Below are 15849 nucleotides of genomic sequence, written 5' to 3'. Positions count from 1 at the left end.
AACCTCAAGGTGATTAATCTGCTGCACCACAGTGACTTACCTCTTCTATGTAGCTAACAAGAGCCTCACGGTTACCAAACCACTCTCTCTCCAGCTCTTCTTGTCGTGGAAACTTATTACAGCTCAGTTCCAGGGTGATTTCATAACAGTTTGTATGAAGATAATTAAAGTCTTGCATTCCTGTTACCGGGACAGCAGAAATAGGAACAAAATAATATTATTATTATGTATTTATTTTATGCATTAACCCTTTCGCGACAGGGTTAAAGTGTCTACATCGGAACAACTATTCTGATGTAGACAAATTTGAAACCACGCGATCGTGCACACGATAGCAAGATTTCAATTATTGGATCGCGTCTGGGGGGCGTCCCTACAACCCTAGGAACGCCCTCCAGACTGCGATCAAATCCTGGAAGCACAGAAGGCTTCAGGAGTCAGGACAGCCGTTGGCTATGACATTCTATTCCGTCATAACGGCTTTAAAGCCCAGTGTAATTATGATGGAATAGAACAGCATAACGGCATTAAAAGGTTAAACATTTAAAGCCTGGGGTATTTTTGCATGATTAAATATCACGTTTTTAATTTATTCTTCTGTGTTTGTTACAGAGTTCTAGGGGTGCCACACATAGAGGGGTTCTAGGGGTGCCACACATAGAGAGGCCCACCAGCTCCCTGCAAATGTCCCCCATTAGCTGGCCCCCTATATCATGTGACAGCCAGCAGCCAATCACAGACTAGTATACTTATACCCTGTGAACTAGTGCATATGCTCATGTTTGTATATAAAAAGATTGTGAAAAATGTGATATTAGAAGTAAATTGGAAAGTCTGTTAAACCTCCATTCTCTATTTGAATCATGAACATTTAATTTTGGCATTTAGACTTTTAAGGGACAGTGAAGTAAAAAAAACACCTTCAGGATTCAGATAGAAAATGCAAATTTAAACAACTTTCAAATTCACTTCTGTTATTTAATTTGCTTTTTTCTTCTGATATCCTTTGTTGAAAATCTTACCTAGATAGGCTAAGGAGCAGCTTTGCATTACTGGGAACTAGCTGTTGATTGGTGGTGCCTCTTGTGTATAGCTACTCCTTTAACAAAGGATACCAAGTAAATCTGATACTAGGGCCCCAATTTATCAAAGGGCTTGTGGACCTGATCCGACACTGCGGATCAGGTCCGCAAGACCTCGCTAAATGCGGAGAGCAATACGCTCTCCGCATTTAACATTGCACCAGCTGCTCACAAGAGCTGCTGGTGCAACACCGCCCCCTGCTGACTCGTGGCCAATCGGCCGCCAGCAGGGAGGTGTCAATCAACCCGATCGTATTTGATCGGGTTGATTTCCAGCGATTCCTGTCCGTCTGCTCAGAGCAGGCGGACAGGGTTATGGAGCAGTGGTCTTTAGACCGCTGCTTCATAAGTTGTGTTTCTGGCGAGTCTGAAGACTCGCCAGAAACACGGCCCTTCAAGCTCCGTACGGAGCTTGATAAATGGGCCTGTAGAAGTGAATTGGAAAGATGTTTAAATTTGTATATTCTATCTGAATCATAAAATAAATAAGAATTGTGTTTATGTCCCTTTAAGTTTATTGCATCTAGTTTTAGAGGAGTTATGCTGCAACTATGAATTTACACTGCAGCCAACTCTTTTATTATTGTCAGATTCTAAATATAATAATAAACAAAACCACTAAACAAAACACCCCCAGCTATTTTACCCCCTGCTTCTATTAAATCTTATATAAGTATAACTTATAAGGATATCAAGAAAAGTAAGTACATTTCATAATAGATTTTTTATTTTATTTATTTTTTATGATCTGTCTAACTCATGAAAGTCCTATTTTGGTTTCCATGTCCCTTTAACAAATTACAATTTTTATTCTAAATGCACCAATACATTTCACACATAACAGAAACTAATGTGTTACAATACTAGTTATAATCTTGGTAACTATTTTAAGCATTTAGGTTAGTTAAGGACACAGTAATCTCTGAACAATAAACTGTTTGTTACATGCAGACGAACATTTGCAGAAAACACTGGCTATGACTTGGTGCTGTACCAACATCTTGCAGGTTTTAAAATGAGTAAAAAATGCATATTCTCCAGGTCTTTTAACACTAATAAATGTAATTCAAAAGGTTTATTCATTGTAATTGGCTTTTCCATTAGGCAAAGTAAGCAACTGCATATGTGTTTATTTATTTAGAGAGGCCCTTGTATGATTGTTCAAGTGATACAATTTGTATTAATAGAGCAGATTTATTTTATACAGTGTTTAGTTTATTAGTTGTAATGAAGATGCACTTTAATTTACCTTTTTATGTAGATATGCCACCACCTACTTCAAAAGTATTATTTTTGGTAAACTAATGATTTGAACTGTTCTCCAATCTAACTGCAACAAAAGTGCCATAGGGCAAAACGGCTGATTAGAGAACAGTTCAAACTGTTAGCTCACAAAAAAATTACTTTTGAATTGGGCGAGTGGAGCTCGGGGTATCTGAATTTCATATCTACATTAAAACGTAAGTTAAAGTGCACCTTTATTACAACTGATTAATTATCCACTATATAAAATATAGCTTACATTCCGGATCTGTTAATACAAAGGGGAAAGTTTACCATCAAATTAAAATGGATTTTTTTTTTGATTTTTTTTTGCCTGCTACATATTAGCTGTCATATAGAACAAATCAGGTCTGCACCTAAGCTTTACAGCCTTCTTAAATATATAAATTATACCGTGTGCAAGTGGGGAGCCTTCTAGGTATGGGTGCTAGAGAAAGAAGTTCTGCATTAGATGTCATATTTTATATGGCATTACAAAGCACCCATTATAAATATTTTGCTCCCTATTGGTTGGTTAAACAGGCCAATAGTAATCTGCAATAATCTTATTGTTTGATTTTTTTAACAAATCAATAGGATACAAGCTTTTTCTACTGGCTGATTTCAATTTTGAAATCAACCAATAGAATCAATAACTATTCTTCTTGGATAATGTGAAATACATTTGCTAATAGGAAGAAAAACAGCCAACACAGATGTATAAAAGCTGTGAAAAACTGGAGAAGAGGCAGATCAGGGAGGGATAGAGAGAAAAGGACAGACAACTTTGAAAGTAACTAGAATGGAGAGATTTTAGGAGGTTAATACTGGATGGGTTTTTAGAGTTGGGATTGTGGTGGTTTGGGGGTTAATAGCAGAGGGAGGTTAAGTGGGGGGGGGTCATTGTAAGGGTGTTGTGGTGGTTTAGAGGTAAATAGAGGTTATGGGGGTTTAGTAGGATGGGTGATTGTTGAGGTTTAGAAATTATTATGCTGGGGTTAGGTAGGCTGTAGTGCTTGTGGGAAGTTACTAATATTTTTTTTTTCAGTTGGGTATTGCATGCATTGGATAAATTCAGCCAGCACGTGTATGTATGAGATGCGCTAATTTAGACACACACATGAAAAATGTGTACTTTGTTTAACCAATGACGTAGTATCAAATCAAACAATACAAGGCAGAGAGCAAGATAGCGTGCACGACTTGTACTCTGGCCCTTAGCTGGGAGGGAACAGCACCAGGGAGGTGATTCCTTCTGTTTGATGAGCCATAAGCTCTGTCTCATCCCATTGAGGAACAACAAATAGTTTACATGAGAGAAACCAGAATTAAAAACCTCTAAAACGTACAATTTATGTAATTCACTTGTGTATATCTGAATATTGCCATTGTTTGTTACATTTTGTCTGGTGTCTCATATTGTACTGTCCTTTTATCTTTGTTACCCATGGACACCGCTGCGAAATCTGTTGCCGCTTTATAAATATAGAATAATAATAATAATAATACCTACAGCTACTGAGGGTTATTTTTAATCAGCTTTATTCTGAAGTAGCCTATATTTACCTTTAGACAATGAGTACCAAGAAGCTCCATTAGTAATTCCATCTGCAAAGTAATCTCCGCAGTTCCATCCATGGTGCATCCATCCATGGGCATAAGAATAAGCCTTTGCAAGCTATAGATAGATGTGAATTCGACAAGATACACAAGTAAAATTAATGGCAAACAATGTTTTTTATTGATGCACTTAGAGATATTTTTGTTTTTGGTCATAGTCATAGTCATAGCTATAATTTTTCAAATATTTTATAGTTCGGTAAGTCTTATAACTAGATTTTGGAGTAAGTCAGTAACTATCTCCTATATTTGTAAGAAAAATAATTTTCCGTAGGGCCGGACTATAATCACTTAAGATTGGAGAAGGCTTACTAGTAGGGTTGCCAGACTTCAGGCGATTGGGCACAGGTGGTAGGTGGCGTTCTACCTCAAAGCTCTACCTTAGGCCCCACGCTTAACCATGTCTTACACATTTTTCATAACTGAGTAGTGATTGTATCCCCTTGGATGCCAGTAACTCACAAATACATTATTTTACCTCTTTGTCTGTCAGTTAAACATACAAAGCAGTGATTTGACCCCTCGACTACCAGTAGCACACACAGAACAATGTTTTTACAAACCCGATGGTTGACAGTAAAAAACACAGAGCATGGATTTTACCCCAGTGGATCTATATAACACACACAGAACAGCGTTTAACACTATCCTTGGCTGCCAATAACATAATGAACAGTATATGCACAGTGTCACTTCTTTCTGTTCAATACTTGTTAGCCATAGGAGACCTTTTATATTTAGCTCTCTCCAAGGGTACTTTTTTTTTTTTATACATTTTACTGGACACCCTGCTGGAATACCAAACTGTCCAGCTGAATACTGGACATCTGGCAACTCTACTTATTAGTAAAACATATTGCTCTAATTACTATGTCACTCTGAGGTGCACAGTGATACAGGGAGATCTATCATACTCTAGTGCATATGCCCTATAACATCTGGAAAGATTTATCTATCTGGAGAAATTAGTCATAATTGAAAACAATGTCCTTTTTCAGGGCTGACTCACACCTTTTTGAGAGTGTGTGCTCATACTGGCCATAGTCTTCTAATCGTACCCATGGTGCCCTACAGATTTCATAGAGGAGTCATTCTTGCATTACCGGATATCATTTGAGTAAACCTATTCATAGTTGTTTAGTATTATTGTTGTTTTGTCAGCCAATCACTAAGGTCATTGGATGGGAATGAACTCACAGATTGTTCGGGAACGAGTAATATATTGTGTATAATAGCTATAGTTTGTGCACTAAAAGTTTTGTATGCTGAACGTTTGTTTGTTAAATAAAGTTTATAAATTATTTTTAAAAATGCAGAAACTAAAGTTTTTAGTTATTAATCCATAACATATATCAAGAATGTAATTATAATTGCTGATATATAACATGATTCAGATGAACAATAATTTAACACTTTGAGATAGTAATATTAAATATTTAATTATGTGTCTAAAAACAACTTTGCCATATACTTCCATTATTTATTTTATGATATTCTCCTGTAATTTAACTCTAAAAACAGTGGGTTTTCCAATTCTGAGAATTGGAAGTGCACAGTGCAGACTTCACAAGCCTTGCACTGCCACTTATGTTTCTCAAATTGGGTTTGGATAAAAGAACTGTAAAACATATTACGTTTACTAACAAAATGACAGTGGTTAGCTGTATCTGCTCAGATTAGGCAGCTGGTGGGGAGGTTTGCTTTTAAACATCAATTGTAGCAAACTTTCGGCTAGATTAAGAGTTATGGGTGAAAAAGCAGCGTTAAGGCTCTTTTTCACTACCGCTGGTATTACGAGTCTTGCAGGCTTAGCTGCACCGCACACTTTTATGGCCGTAACGCAACGTAACTACCGCAGCTTTCCAAAAGTCCTTTTTCAATGGGACTTCCATAGCGCCGGTATTATAAGTTTGCCTGGGAGGCCAAAAAGTGAGCGGTACAGCCAATACCATCAAGATCCATACCATAAACTGAAAGTCAGTAGTTATGAGTTTTATGCTACAATGCCGTAACATAAAACTCATAACTAAAGTGCTAAAAAGTACACTAACACCCATAAACTACCTATTAACCCCTAAACCGAGGCCCTCCCACATCGCAAACACTAAAATAAAATTATTAACCCCTAATCTGCCGCTCCGGACATCGCCGCCACTATAATAACATATTAACCCCTAAAGCGCCGTACTCCCGCATCGCAAACAATAGTTAAATATTATTAACCCCCTAATCTGCTGTCCCTAACATCGCCGCAACCTGCATTACAGTTATTAACCTCTAATCTGCCGCCCCCAATGTCGCCGCCACCTACATTACAGTTATTAACCCCTAATCTGCCGCCCCCGACATCGCCGCCACCTACCTACACTTATTAACCCTTAATCTGTTGCCCCCAAAGTCGCCGCCACTATACTAAAGGTATTAACCTCTAAACCTAGCCCTAACCCTAACACCCCCTAACTTTAATGTAATTAAAATAAATCTAAATAAAACCTACTATTAATAACTATTAATAACTATTATTAATAATTCCTATTTAAAACTAAATACTTACCTGTAAAATAAACCCTAAGCTAGCTACAATATAACTAATAGTTACATTGTAGCTAGCTTAGGTTTTATTTTTGTTTCACAGGCAAGTTTGTATTTATTTTAACTAGGTAGAATAGTTAGTAAATAGTTATTAACTATTTACTAACTACCTAGCTAAAATAAATACAAATTTACCTGTAAAATAAAGCTAAAACCTAAGCTAGCTACACTAACACCTAACCTTACACTACAATTAAATCAATTACATACATTAAATACAATTAACTAAATTACAAATAAAACAAACACTAAATAACACAAAATAAAAAAGAAATTATCAAATATTTAAACTAATTACACCTAATCTAATAGCCCTATCAAAATAAAAAAGCCCCCCCAAAATAAAAAAACCCTAGCCTAAACTAAACTGCCAATAGCCCTTAAAAGGGCCTTTTGCGGGACATTGCCCCAAAGAAATCAGCTCTTTTACCTGTAATAAAAAATACAAACAACCCCCCAACAGTAAAACCCACCACCCACACAATCACACACCCCAAATAAAATCCTAACTAAAAAACCTAAACTCCCCATTGCCCTGAAAAGGGCATTTGTATGGGCATTGCCCTTAAAAGGGCATTTAGCTCTTTTTCCACCCAAGCCCTAATCTAAAAATAAAACCCACCCAATAAACCCTTAAAAAAACTAACACTAACCCCTGAATATCCACTTACAGTTTTTGAAGACTCGACATCCATCCTCAACGAAGCGGCAGAAGTCCTCATCGAAGCCGGCAGAAGTCTTTATCCAAGCGGCCCGAAGTCTTCATCCCAGCTGACAGAAGTCTTCATCCAGATGGCATCTTCTATCTTCATCCATCCGGTGTGGAGCGTCTCCATCTTCAAGACATCCGGCGCGGAGCATCCTCTTCAATTGACGTCCTTGAACAATGAATTCTCCTTTAAATGACGTCATCCAAGATAGCGTCCCTTGAATTCCGATTGGCTGATAGAATACTATCAGCCAATCTGAATTAAAGCTGAAAAAATCCTATTGGCTGATGCAATCAGCCAATAGGATTGAGCTTCAATCCTATTGGCTGATCCAATCAGCCGATAGGATTGAGCTTGCATTCTATTGGCTGTTCCAATCAGTAATGGGGAGTTTAGTTTTTTTTATATAGGATTATATTTGGCGGGTTTAGTTGTGTGGGTGGTGGGTTTTACTGTTGGGGGGTTGTTTGTATTTTTTTTTACAGGTAAAAGAGCTGATTTCTTTGGGGCAATGCCCCACAAAAGGCCCTTTTAAGGGCCATTGGCAGTTTAGTTTAGACTAGGGGTTTTTTTTTTATTTTGGGGGGGCTTTTTTATTTTGATAGGGCTATTAGATTAGGTGTAATTAGTTTAAATATTTGATAATTTATTTTTTATTTTGTGTAATTTAGTGTTTATTTTTTTTGTAATTTAGTTAATTGTATTTAATGTAATTTATGAATTGTAGTGTAAGGTTAGGTGTTAGTGTAAGAGAGGTTAGGTTTTATTTTACAGGTAAATTTGTATTTATTTTAGCTAGGTAGTTAGTAAATAGTTAATAACTATTTACTAACTATTCTACCTAGTTAAAATAAATACAAAGTTGCCTGTGAAATAAAAATAAAACCTAAGCTAGCTACAATGTAACTATTAGTTATATTGTAGCTAGATTATGGTTTATTTTACAGGTAAGTATTTAGTTTTAAATAGGAATTATTTAGTTATTAATAGTAGGTTTTATTTAGATTTATTTTAATTACATTAAAGTTAGGGGGTGTTAGGGTTAGGGGTTAATAAATTTACTATAGTGGCGGCGACGTTGGGGGTGGAAGATTGGGGGTTAATAAATGTAGGTAGGTGGCGGCGATGTTAGGGGCGGCAGATTAGGATTAATAAGTGTAGGTGGGTGGTGGCGACATTGGGGGTGGCAGATTAGGGGTTAATAAGTGTAATATAAGTGGCGGCGACATTTGGGCGGCAGATTAGGGGTCAATAAGTGTAGGTAAGTGGCGGCGACATTGGGGGCAGCAGATTAGGAGTTAATAAGTGTAGGTATGTGGCAGCGACATTGGGGCAGCAGATTAGGGGTTAATAACTGTAATGTAGGTGTCTGCGATGTCGGGGGCAGCAGATTAGGGGTTAATAAGTATAATGTAGGTGTCGGCGAAGTTGGGGGCGGAAGATTAGGGGTGTTTAGACTCAGGGTTTATGTTAGGGTGTTAGGTGTAAACATAAATTGTGTTTCCCCATAGGAATCAATGGGGCTGTATTACGGAGCTTTACGCTGCTTTATTGCAGGTGTTAGGCTTTTTTTCACCCGGCTCTCCCCATTGATGTATATGGGGAAATCGTGCACGAGCACGTAAAACCAGCTCACCGTAGCGCTGTAGGGAGGTGAGCAGTGACAATAACTTGCAAATTAGCAAACCGCCACTCATAATGCAAAACTCGTAATCTAGCCAAAGGTTTTTAAGACATTCAACAACAATTTTCATTCCCAGTTAATATATCTTATTACAAAACTATGCAGAATTCAGCAATAGTTTTATGTCCCTTTGAGTCCTACAATTGTAGCCATTAAGACTCTCAATCTGGGCACCTCTGAAGTTACATGAAATCCAAAATTTCTCTTTCATGATTCATATAGAGAATATCATTTTAAACAACTTTCCAATTTACTTCTATTTTCAAAATTGCTTCATTCTCTTGGTATCCTTTGGTGAAAAAACAGCAATGCACATGGCTGAGCCAATAATATAAAGCATATATGTGCAGCCACTAATCAGCAGCTCCTGAGCCTACCTATGTATGCTTTTCAACAAAGAATACAAAGAGAAAAAACAAATTTAGATAATAGAAGTAAATTGATAAGTTGTTTAAAATTGCATGCTCTCTCTGAATCACTTAAGAATAAAAAAAATGGGGTTTATGTCCCTTTAAAAAGATAAAACTATGATATGGTATTTTTGTACACAAAGATTATGCCGAGATCAAAGAGAGTTTTCTACTCACTAGCTGTTTTTTGTTTTTTTCCTTAAAATTTTTTGTACAACCTGCACTTACTGTGTACCCCCTGGATACGTTTTCTTACAGAAATAATTTCTACCACAAACAGCCAGTTTAATCTAATTTTATGAAAACGTCCCTGTGGCTCAGTGACACAAAGCCCAGTGTGTGTCCGCTAACCCAAAGACTGTCAAACACTTTCTTTAGGTAAACATTTGTGCATATAAAATTGCCGTTTCCGTTATATATTTCAGCAAATGCAGTCACGCTTGTCTGAAATGTTACATTTCAGAGCCAATGAACCCCCACCTCTGTCTTTGGAAATATGAGGAACATAAATGTGAGCTATTGAATAAACTATATTGAATATCACTTTAGTTGTAAAAGAGTCATTTGTGAATCAGCACCAAACTGCTATAAAAAAAATATTCCTACAAAACAACAAACCTTCCAATTGATTTATATTATCAAATTTGCTTAATTCTCTTGTTATTCTTTGTTGAAGGATCATCCATCAATACTGGGAGCTATCTGATCACATCAGGTGCACCAATAACAAGATGCATATATGTGCAGCCACCAATCAGCAGCTAGTCCCAGTAGTGCATTGTTGTTCCTGAGCATACCTAGGTATGATTTTCAACAAAGGATACAAATATAAGAAAGCAAATTAGATAATAGAAGTAAATTGTAAAGTCAGTTAAAATGTAATGTTTTATTTGAATCATGAACGCCGTTCCTTTAAGCTTCAGAGCTACATACCTTCTAAAAAAAATCTGTCCAAATCCAGGAACTCAGCCCCCCCTCTCTTATTCTCAGCATTCCAATTAAAAGTGATGAGTGGTAAACCTATAAATATGTTGTATTTGTTTATTTACATTTCTGAGGCCAACAATAAGGTGATGAAAACTAGAATATGGTTTATTCATTTCTCTTTATTTATAGATAACCTGGCAGCGTTATTTGGCAATGCGCCTTTAACCCTTCGGCTGCTAAAAAGGGCTTAAAGGACCAGTCAACACGGTAGATTTGCATAATCAACACATGCAAGATAACAAGACAATGCAATAGCACTTAGTCTGAACTTTAAATGAGTAGTAGATTTTTTTCTAACAAATTTCAAAGTTATGTATATTTCCACTCCCCCTGTACCATGTGATAGCAATCAGCCAATCACAAATGCATATAAGTATAGTCTGTGAATTCTTGCACATGCTCAGTAGGAGCTGGTGACTCAAAAAGTGTAAATATAAAAGACTGTGCACATTTTTTTTAATGGAAGTAAATTGGAAAGTTGTTTAAAATTACATGCTGCACCTGAATCATGAAAATTTAATTTTACTTGAGTGTCCCTTTAAAGGGAAATGAAACACACATTTTTTTTCTTCCATGATTTATAAAGAGCGTGCAATATAAAGAGCGTGCATTGGCTCACCCATGTGCATTACTATTTCTTCAACAAAAGATATCTAAAGAATGAAGCAAGTTAGATCATAGAAGTAAATTGGAATATTGTTTAAAATTGTATTCTTTATCTGAATCATGAAGGAAAATGTTGGGGTTTCATGTCCCTTTAAGTGTATAGTTAGGCAAAGTTTTCCATCCCTCTCTTCCAGCCAGACAATTAGTCATTAATAAGTAATGCATTACCTTTTTAAACAGCTTGTCATCAGGAGTAGCTGTGTAGGAGGTGCGTCTATAACCTCTTATCCTCACTTCTTTGGATTTATCATATGGGTAATTTGCCACAACAGCTCCCCCATGCAAATTAGCAGAAAGGACAAAATTGTAACTTTGCATCCACTGTATTACAGCCATGGTTTCTGGCTCCACCTGTGACAATGTATTTGTACAAAAGAAACATGCCAGATTAACACACAAAACACACATACAGAATAAATATTTACAGACAGACCTGATAGGGTTTGCTGCCGGGTGATATCTTATTACTGATTATATTTTGCCCAGGGGTGATATTATACAGGTGTGCACCTACTGTCTTCCTTTAATTACTGAGCAAAATTACATTTCACTGATATTTGTCTAATTTTACTGCAATATGCCAGGAACAGCAATCTATTTATTCAATTTGACTCATAAAGGGACATTAAAATAAAAAATGAATTATTGTTTAATTATGTATAGTAAAATATATATAAAATGTAAAATTATTGTTTATTTTGCTTGGTTTTCCTACAATTTGTCTGAAAGTTTAAATTTTTTTGCTACCCCAAAAATCTAGTCAGTATATCTTGCAGGATCCAAAATCTCGAACCTACAACATTCTACACAGTAATTGCTTGATCAACAAAACAGCTTATAGAATATAAATCATGGGCGCGATCCGATATCGATCGCAGTTTGCGGCGCAAGCGAGGGAACCGGCGTCGCCCGCAGTTTCAGCTCGCAACTCGAGCCATCCCATATAAGTCGCCGTCAGATGCTAACGTGCCGTAAGTCTCACAAACCAGCGATGTCCAGAAATCTGCGCAAGTACAAATTTCTGGCGTCGCCAGTGACTTGCGGCACGTTAGAATCTGCCGGCGCCTATAAAACCTGACTAAAGTTTAAAACACCCGCACTGTCTAACACGCCTCCCTAACATAGCCCGCACTGTCTAACACGCCTCCCTAACATAGCCCGCACTGTCTAACCCTCTATCCGCTATCCCCCCTCACTAGCCTAACAATAAAAAAGCTATTAACCCCTAAACCGCCGCTCCCGTACCCCGCCGCCAGCTATATTATATCTATAACCCCCTAAAGTGAGCCCCTAACACCGCCGCCATCTATATTAAAATTATTAACCCCTAATGTAAGCCCCTTACACCGCCGCCATCTCTATTACAATGATTAACCCCTAATTTAATCTACCTACCCTGCCGCCAGCTATATTATCTATATTAACCCTAAGTATATTATAGTTAATATAGGTATTACATTATATATATTAACTATATTAACCCTAATTATATTAGGGTTAATATAGTTCCTATAGTATTTATATTAACTATATTAACTCTATCTAACCCTAACACCCCTAACTATATTTATATTAAATTAATCTAATTAATTTATAAACTAAAATATTCCTATTTAAATCTAAATACTTACCTATAAAATAAACCCTAAGATAGCTACAATATAATTAATAATTACATTGTAGCTATGTTAGGGTTAATATTTATTTTACAGGTAAATTGTTAATTATTTTAACTAGGTATAATAGCTATTAAATAGTTATTAACTATTTAATATCTACCTAGTTAAAATAATTACCCAATTACCTGTAAAATAAATCCTAACCTAAGTTATAAATACACCTACACTATCAATAAATTAAATAAACTACAAACATCTATCTAAAAATACAATTAAATTAACTAAACTAAATTACAAAAAAAAACAAACACTAAATTACAAAAAATAAAAAAAGATTACAAGATTTTTAAGCTAATTACACCTATTCTAAGCCCCCTAATAAAATAATAAACCCCCAAAATAAAAAAAATTCCCTGCCCTATTCTAAATTCAACAAATTTCAAAGCTCTTTACCTTACCAGCCCTTAAAAGGGCCTTTTGTGGGGCATGCCCCAAAGAATTCAGCTCTTTTGCATTCAACAAATACAATCCCCCCCCCCCATTACAACCCACCACCCACATACCCCTATTCTAAACCCACCCAAACCCCCCTTAAAAAAGCCTAACACTACCCCCCTGAAGATCTCCCTACCTTGTCTTCACCACACCGGGCCGAACTCCTGATCCGATCCGGGCGATGTCGTCCTCCAAGCGGCAAAGAAGAATTCTTCCTCCGGCGATGTCATCCTCCAAGCGGCAAAGAAGAATTCTTCCTCCGGCGACGTCTTCCTCCAAGCGGCAGCAAAGTCTTCATTCTTCCGGCGGCATCTTCAATCTTCTTTCTTCGCTCCGCCGCCGCGGAGCATCCATCCCGGCCGACTGCTAAACTTGGAATGAGGTACCTTTAAATGACGTCATCCAAGATGGCGTCCGCCGAATTCCGATTGGCTGATAGGATTCTATCAGCCAATCGGAATTAAGTTAAAAAAATCTGATTGGCTGATTGAATCAGCCAATCAGATTCAAGTTCAATCCGATTGGCTGATCCAATCAGCCAATCAGATTGAGCTCGCATTCTATTGGCTGATCGGAACAGCCAATAGAATGCGAGCTCAATCTGATTGGCTGATTGGATCAGCCAATCGGATTGAACTTGAATCTGATTGGCTGATTGAATCAGCCAATCAGATTTTTTTAACTTAATTCCGATTGGCTGATAGAATCCTATCAGCCAATCGGAATTCGGCGGACGCCATCTTGGATGACGTCATTTAAAGGTACCTCATTCCAAGTTTAGCAGTCGGCCGGGATGGATGCTCCGCGGCGGCGGAGCGAAGAAAGAAGATTGAAGATGCCGCCGGAAGAATGAAGACTTTGCTGCCGCTTGGAGGAAGACGTCGCCGGAGGAAGAATTCTTCTTTGCCGCTTGGAGGACGACATCGCCCGGATCGGATCAGGAGTTCGGCCCGGTGTGGTGAAGACAAGGTAGGGAGATCTTCAGGGGGGTTGTGTTAGGCTTTTTTAAGGGGGGTTTGGGTGGGTTTAGAATAGGGGTATGTGGGTGGTGGGTTGTAATGGGGGGGGGGGATTGTATTTGTTGAATGCAAAAGAGCTGAATTCTTTGGGGCATGCCCCACAAAAGGCCCTTTTAAGGGCTGGTAAGGTAAAGAGCTTTGAAATTTGTTGAATTTAGAATAGGGCAGGGAATTTTTTTTATTTTGGGGGTTTATTATTTTATTAGGGGGCTTAGAATAGGTGTAATTAGCTTAAAAATCTTGTAATCTTTTTTTTATTTTTTGTAATTTAGTGTTTGTTTTTTTTTGTAATTTAGTTTAGTTAATTTAATTGTATTTTTAGATAGATGTTTGTAGTTTATTAAATTTATTGATAGTGTAGGTGTATTTGTAACTTAGGTTAGGATTTATTTTACAGGTAATTGGGTAATTATTTTAACTAGGTAGATATTAAATAGTTAATAACTATTTAATATCTATTATACCTAGTTAAAATAATTAACTATTTACCTGTAAAATAAATATTAACCCTAACATAGCTATAATGTAATTATTAATTATATTGTAGCTATCTTAGGGTTTATTTTATAGGTAAGTATTTAGATTTAAATAGGAATATTTTAGTTTATAAATTAATTAGATTCATTTAATATAAATTTAGTTAGGGGTGTTAGGGTTAGATAGAGTTAATATAGTTAATATAAATACTATAGTAACTATATTAACTATATTAACCCTAATATAATTAGGGTTAATATAGTTAATATATATAATGTAATAACTATATTAACTATAATATACTTAGGGTTAATATAGATAACATAGCTGGCGGCGGGGTAGGTAGATTAAATTAGGGGTTAATCATTTTTATATAGGTGGCGGCGGTGTAAGGGGTCAGATTACGGGATAGATAAGGTAGATGGCGGCGGTTTTAGGGGCTCACAGTAGGGGGTTAGTTTATGTAGATGGCGGCGGGGTCCGGGAGCGGCGTTTTAGGGGGTAATAACTTTATTAGGGATTTCGGGGGGGGGGGGGGATCGCGGTTGACAGGGAGATAGACATTGCGCATGCGTTAGGTGTTAGGTTTATTTTAGCAGATCGCGGTTGACAGGGAGATAGACATTGCGCATGCGTTAGGTGTTAGGTTTATTTTAGCAGCCAGTTTAGGAAGTTACGGGGCTCCAATAGTCAGCGTAAGGCTTCTTACGGCTGCTTTTTGTGGCGAGGTGAAAATGGAGTAAGTTTTCTCCATTTTCGCCACGTAAGTCCTTACGCTGCATATTGGATACCAAACTGCGCGGGTTTGGTATACCTGCCTATGGCCCAAAAAACTGCGGGCGACGGCAGAAATATACGCGCGTAACTTCTAGCTTACGCCGTATATAGGATACCAAATCCGCGCAATTATTGGCGTCGCCGGCTTTTGCGGGCGACGCTTTATATCGGATCGACCCCCCCATATATTTTAAAAGATTTTCAAGGGGCATGTCTCTGGTTTGCAAAACATTACAATTGCTGCTCAGAAAATGACAGTATGTTTATATTTTTACTTTGTCTGCAGATCTAGTGCGCAATTAAGATATATATATGTATGTATATATATATATATATATATGCATATACAGTATATATATATATATATATATATATATATTTATATATATATATATATATATATATATATATATATATATATATATATATATATATATATATATACAGG

General features: G+C 36.9%; 1 protein-coding gene across 1 annotated transcript in view; it reads right to left on the bottom strand.

Annotated features, from left to right (window-relative positions):
• Nucleotides 1-15849, bottom strand: part of CPN1 (carboxypeptidase N subunit 1) — a 79604-nt gene that overhangs the window by 34172 nt on the left and 29583 nt on the right. Inside the window, exons 4-6 of the mRNA XM_053692529.1 lie at nt 11183-11365; nt 3912-4023; nt 41-180 (exon numbers count right to left, since the gene is read on the bottom strand). Coding sequence (XP_053548504.1) covers nt 41-180; nt 3912-4023; nt 11183-11365 — 435 coding nt within the window. The remainder of the gene's footprint in view (nt 1-40; nt 181-3911; nt 4024-11182; nt 11366-15849) is intronic.

The sequence above is a fragment of the Bombina bombina genome, chromosome 9 (genome assembly GCF_027579735.1).
Source record: "Bombina bombina isolate aBomBom1 chromosome 9, aBomBom1.pri, whole genome shotgun sequence".
Taxonomy (NCBI): Eukaryota; Metazoa; Chordata; class Amphibia; order Anura; family Bombinatoridae; genus Bombina; species Bombina bombina.
This window is presented reverse-complemented; position numbering and strand designations above follow the sequence as displayed.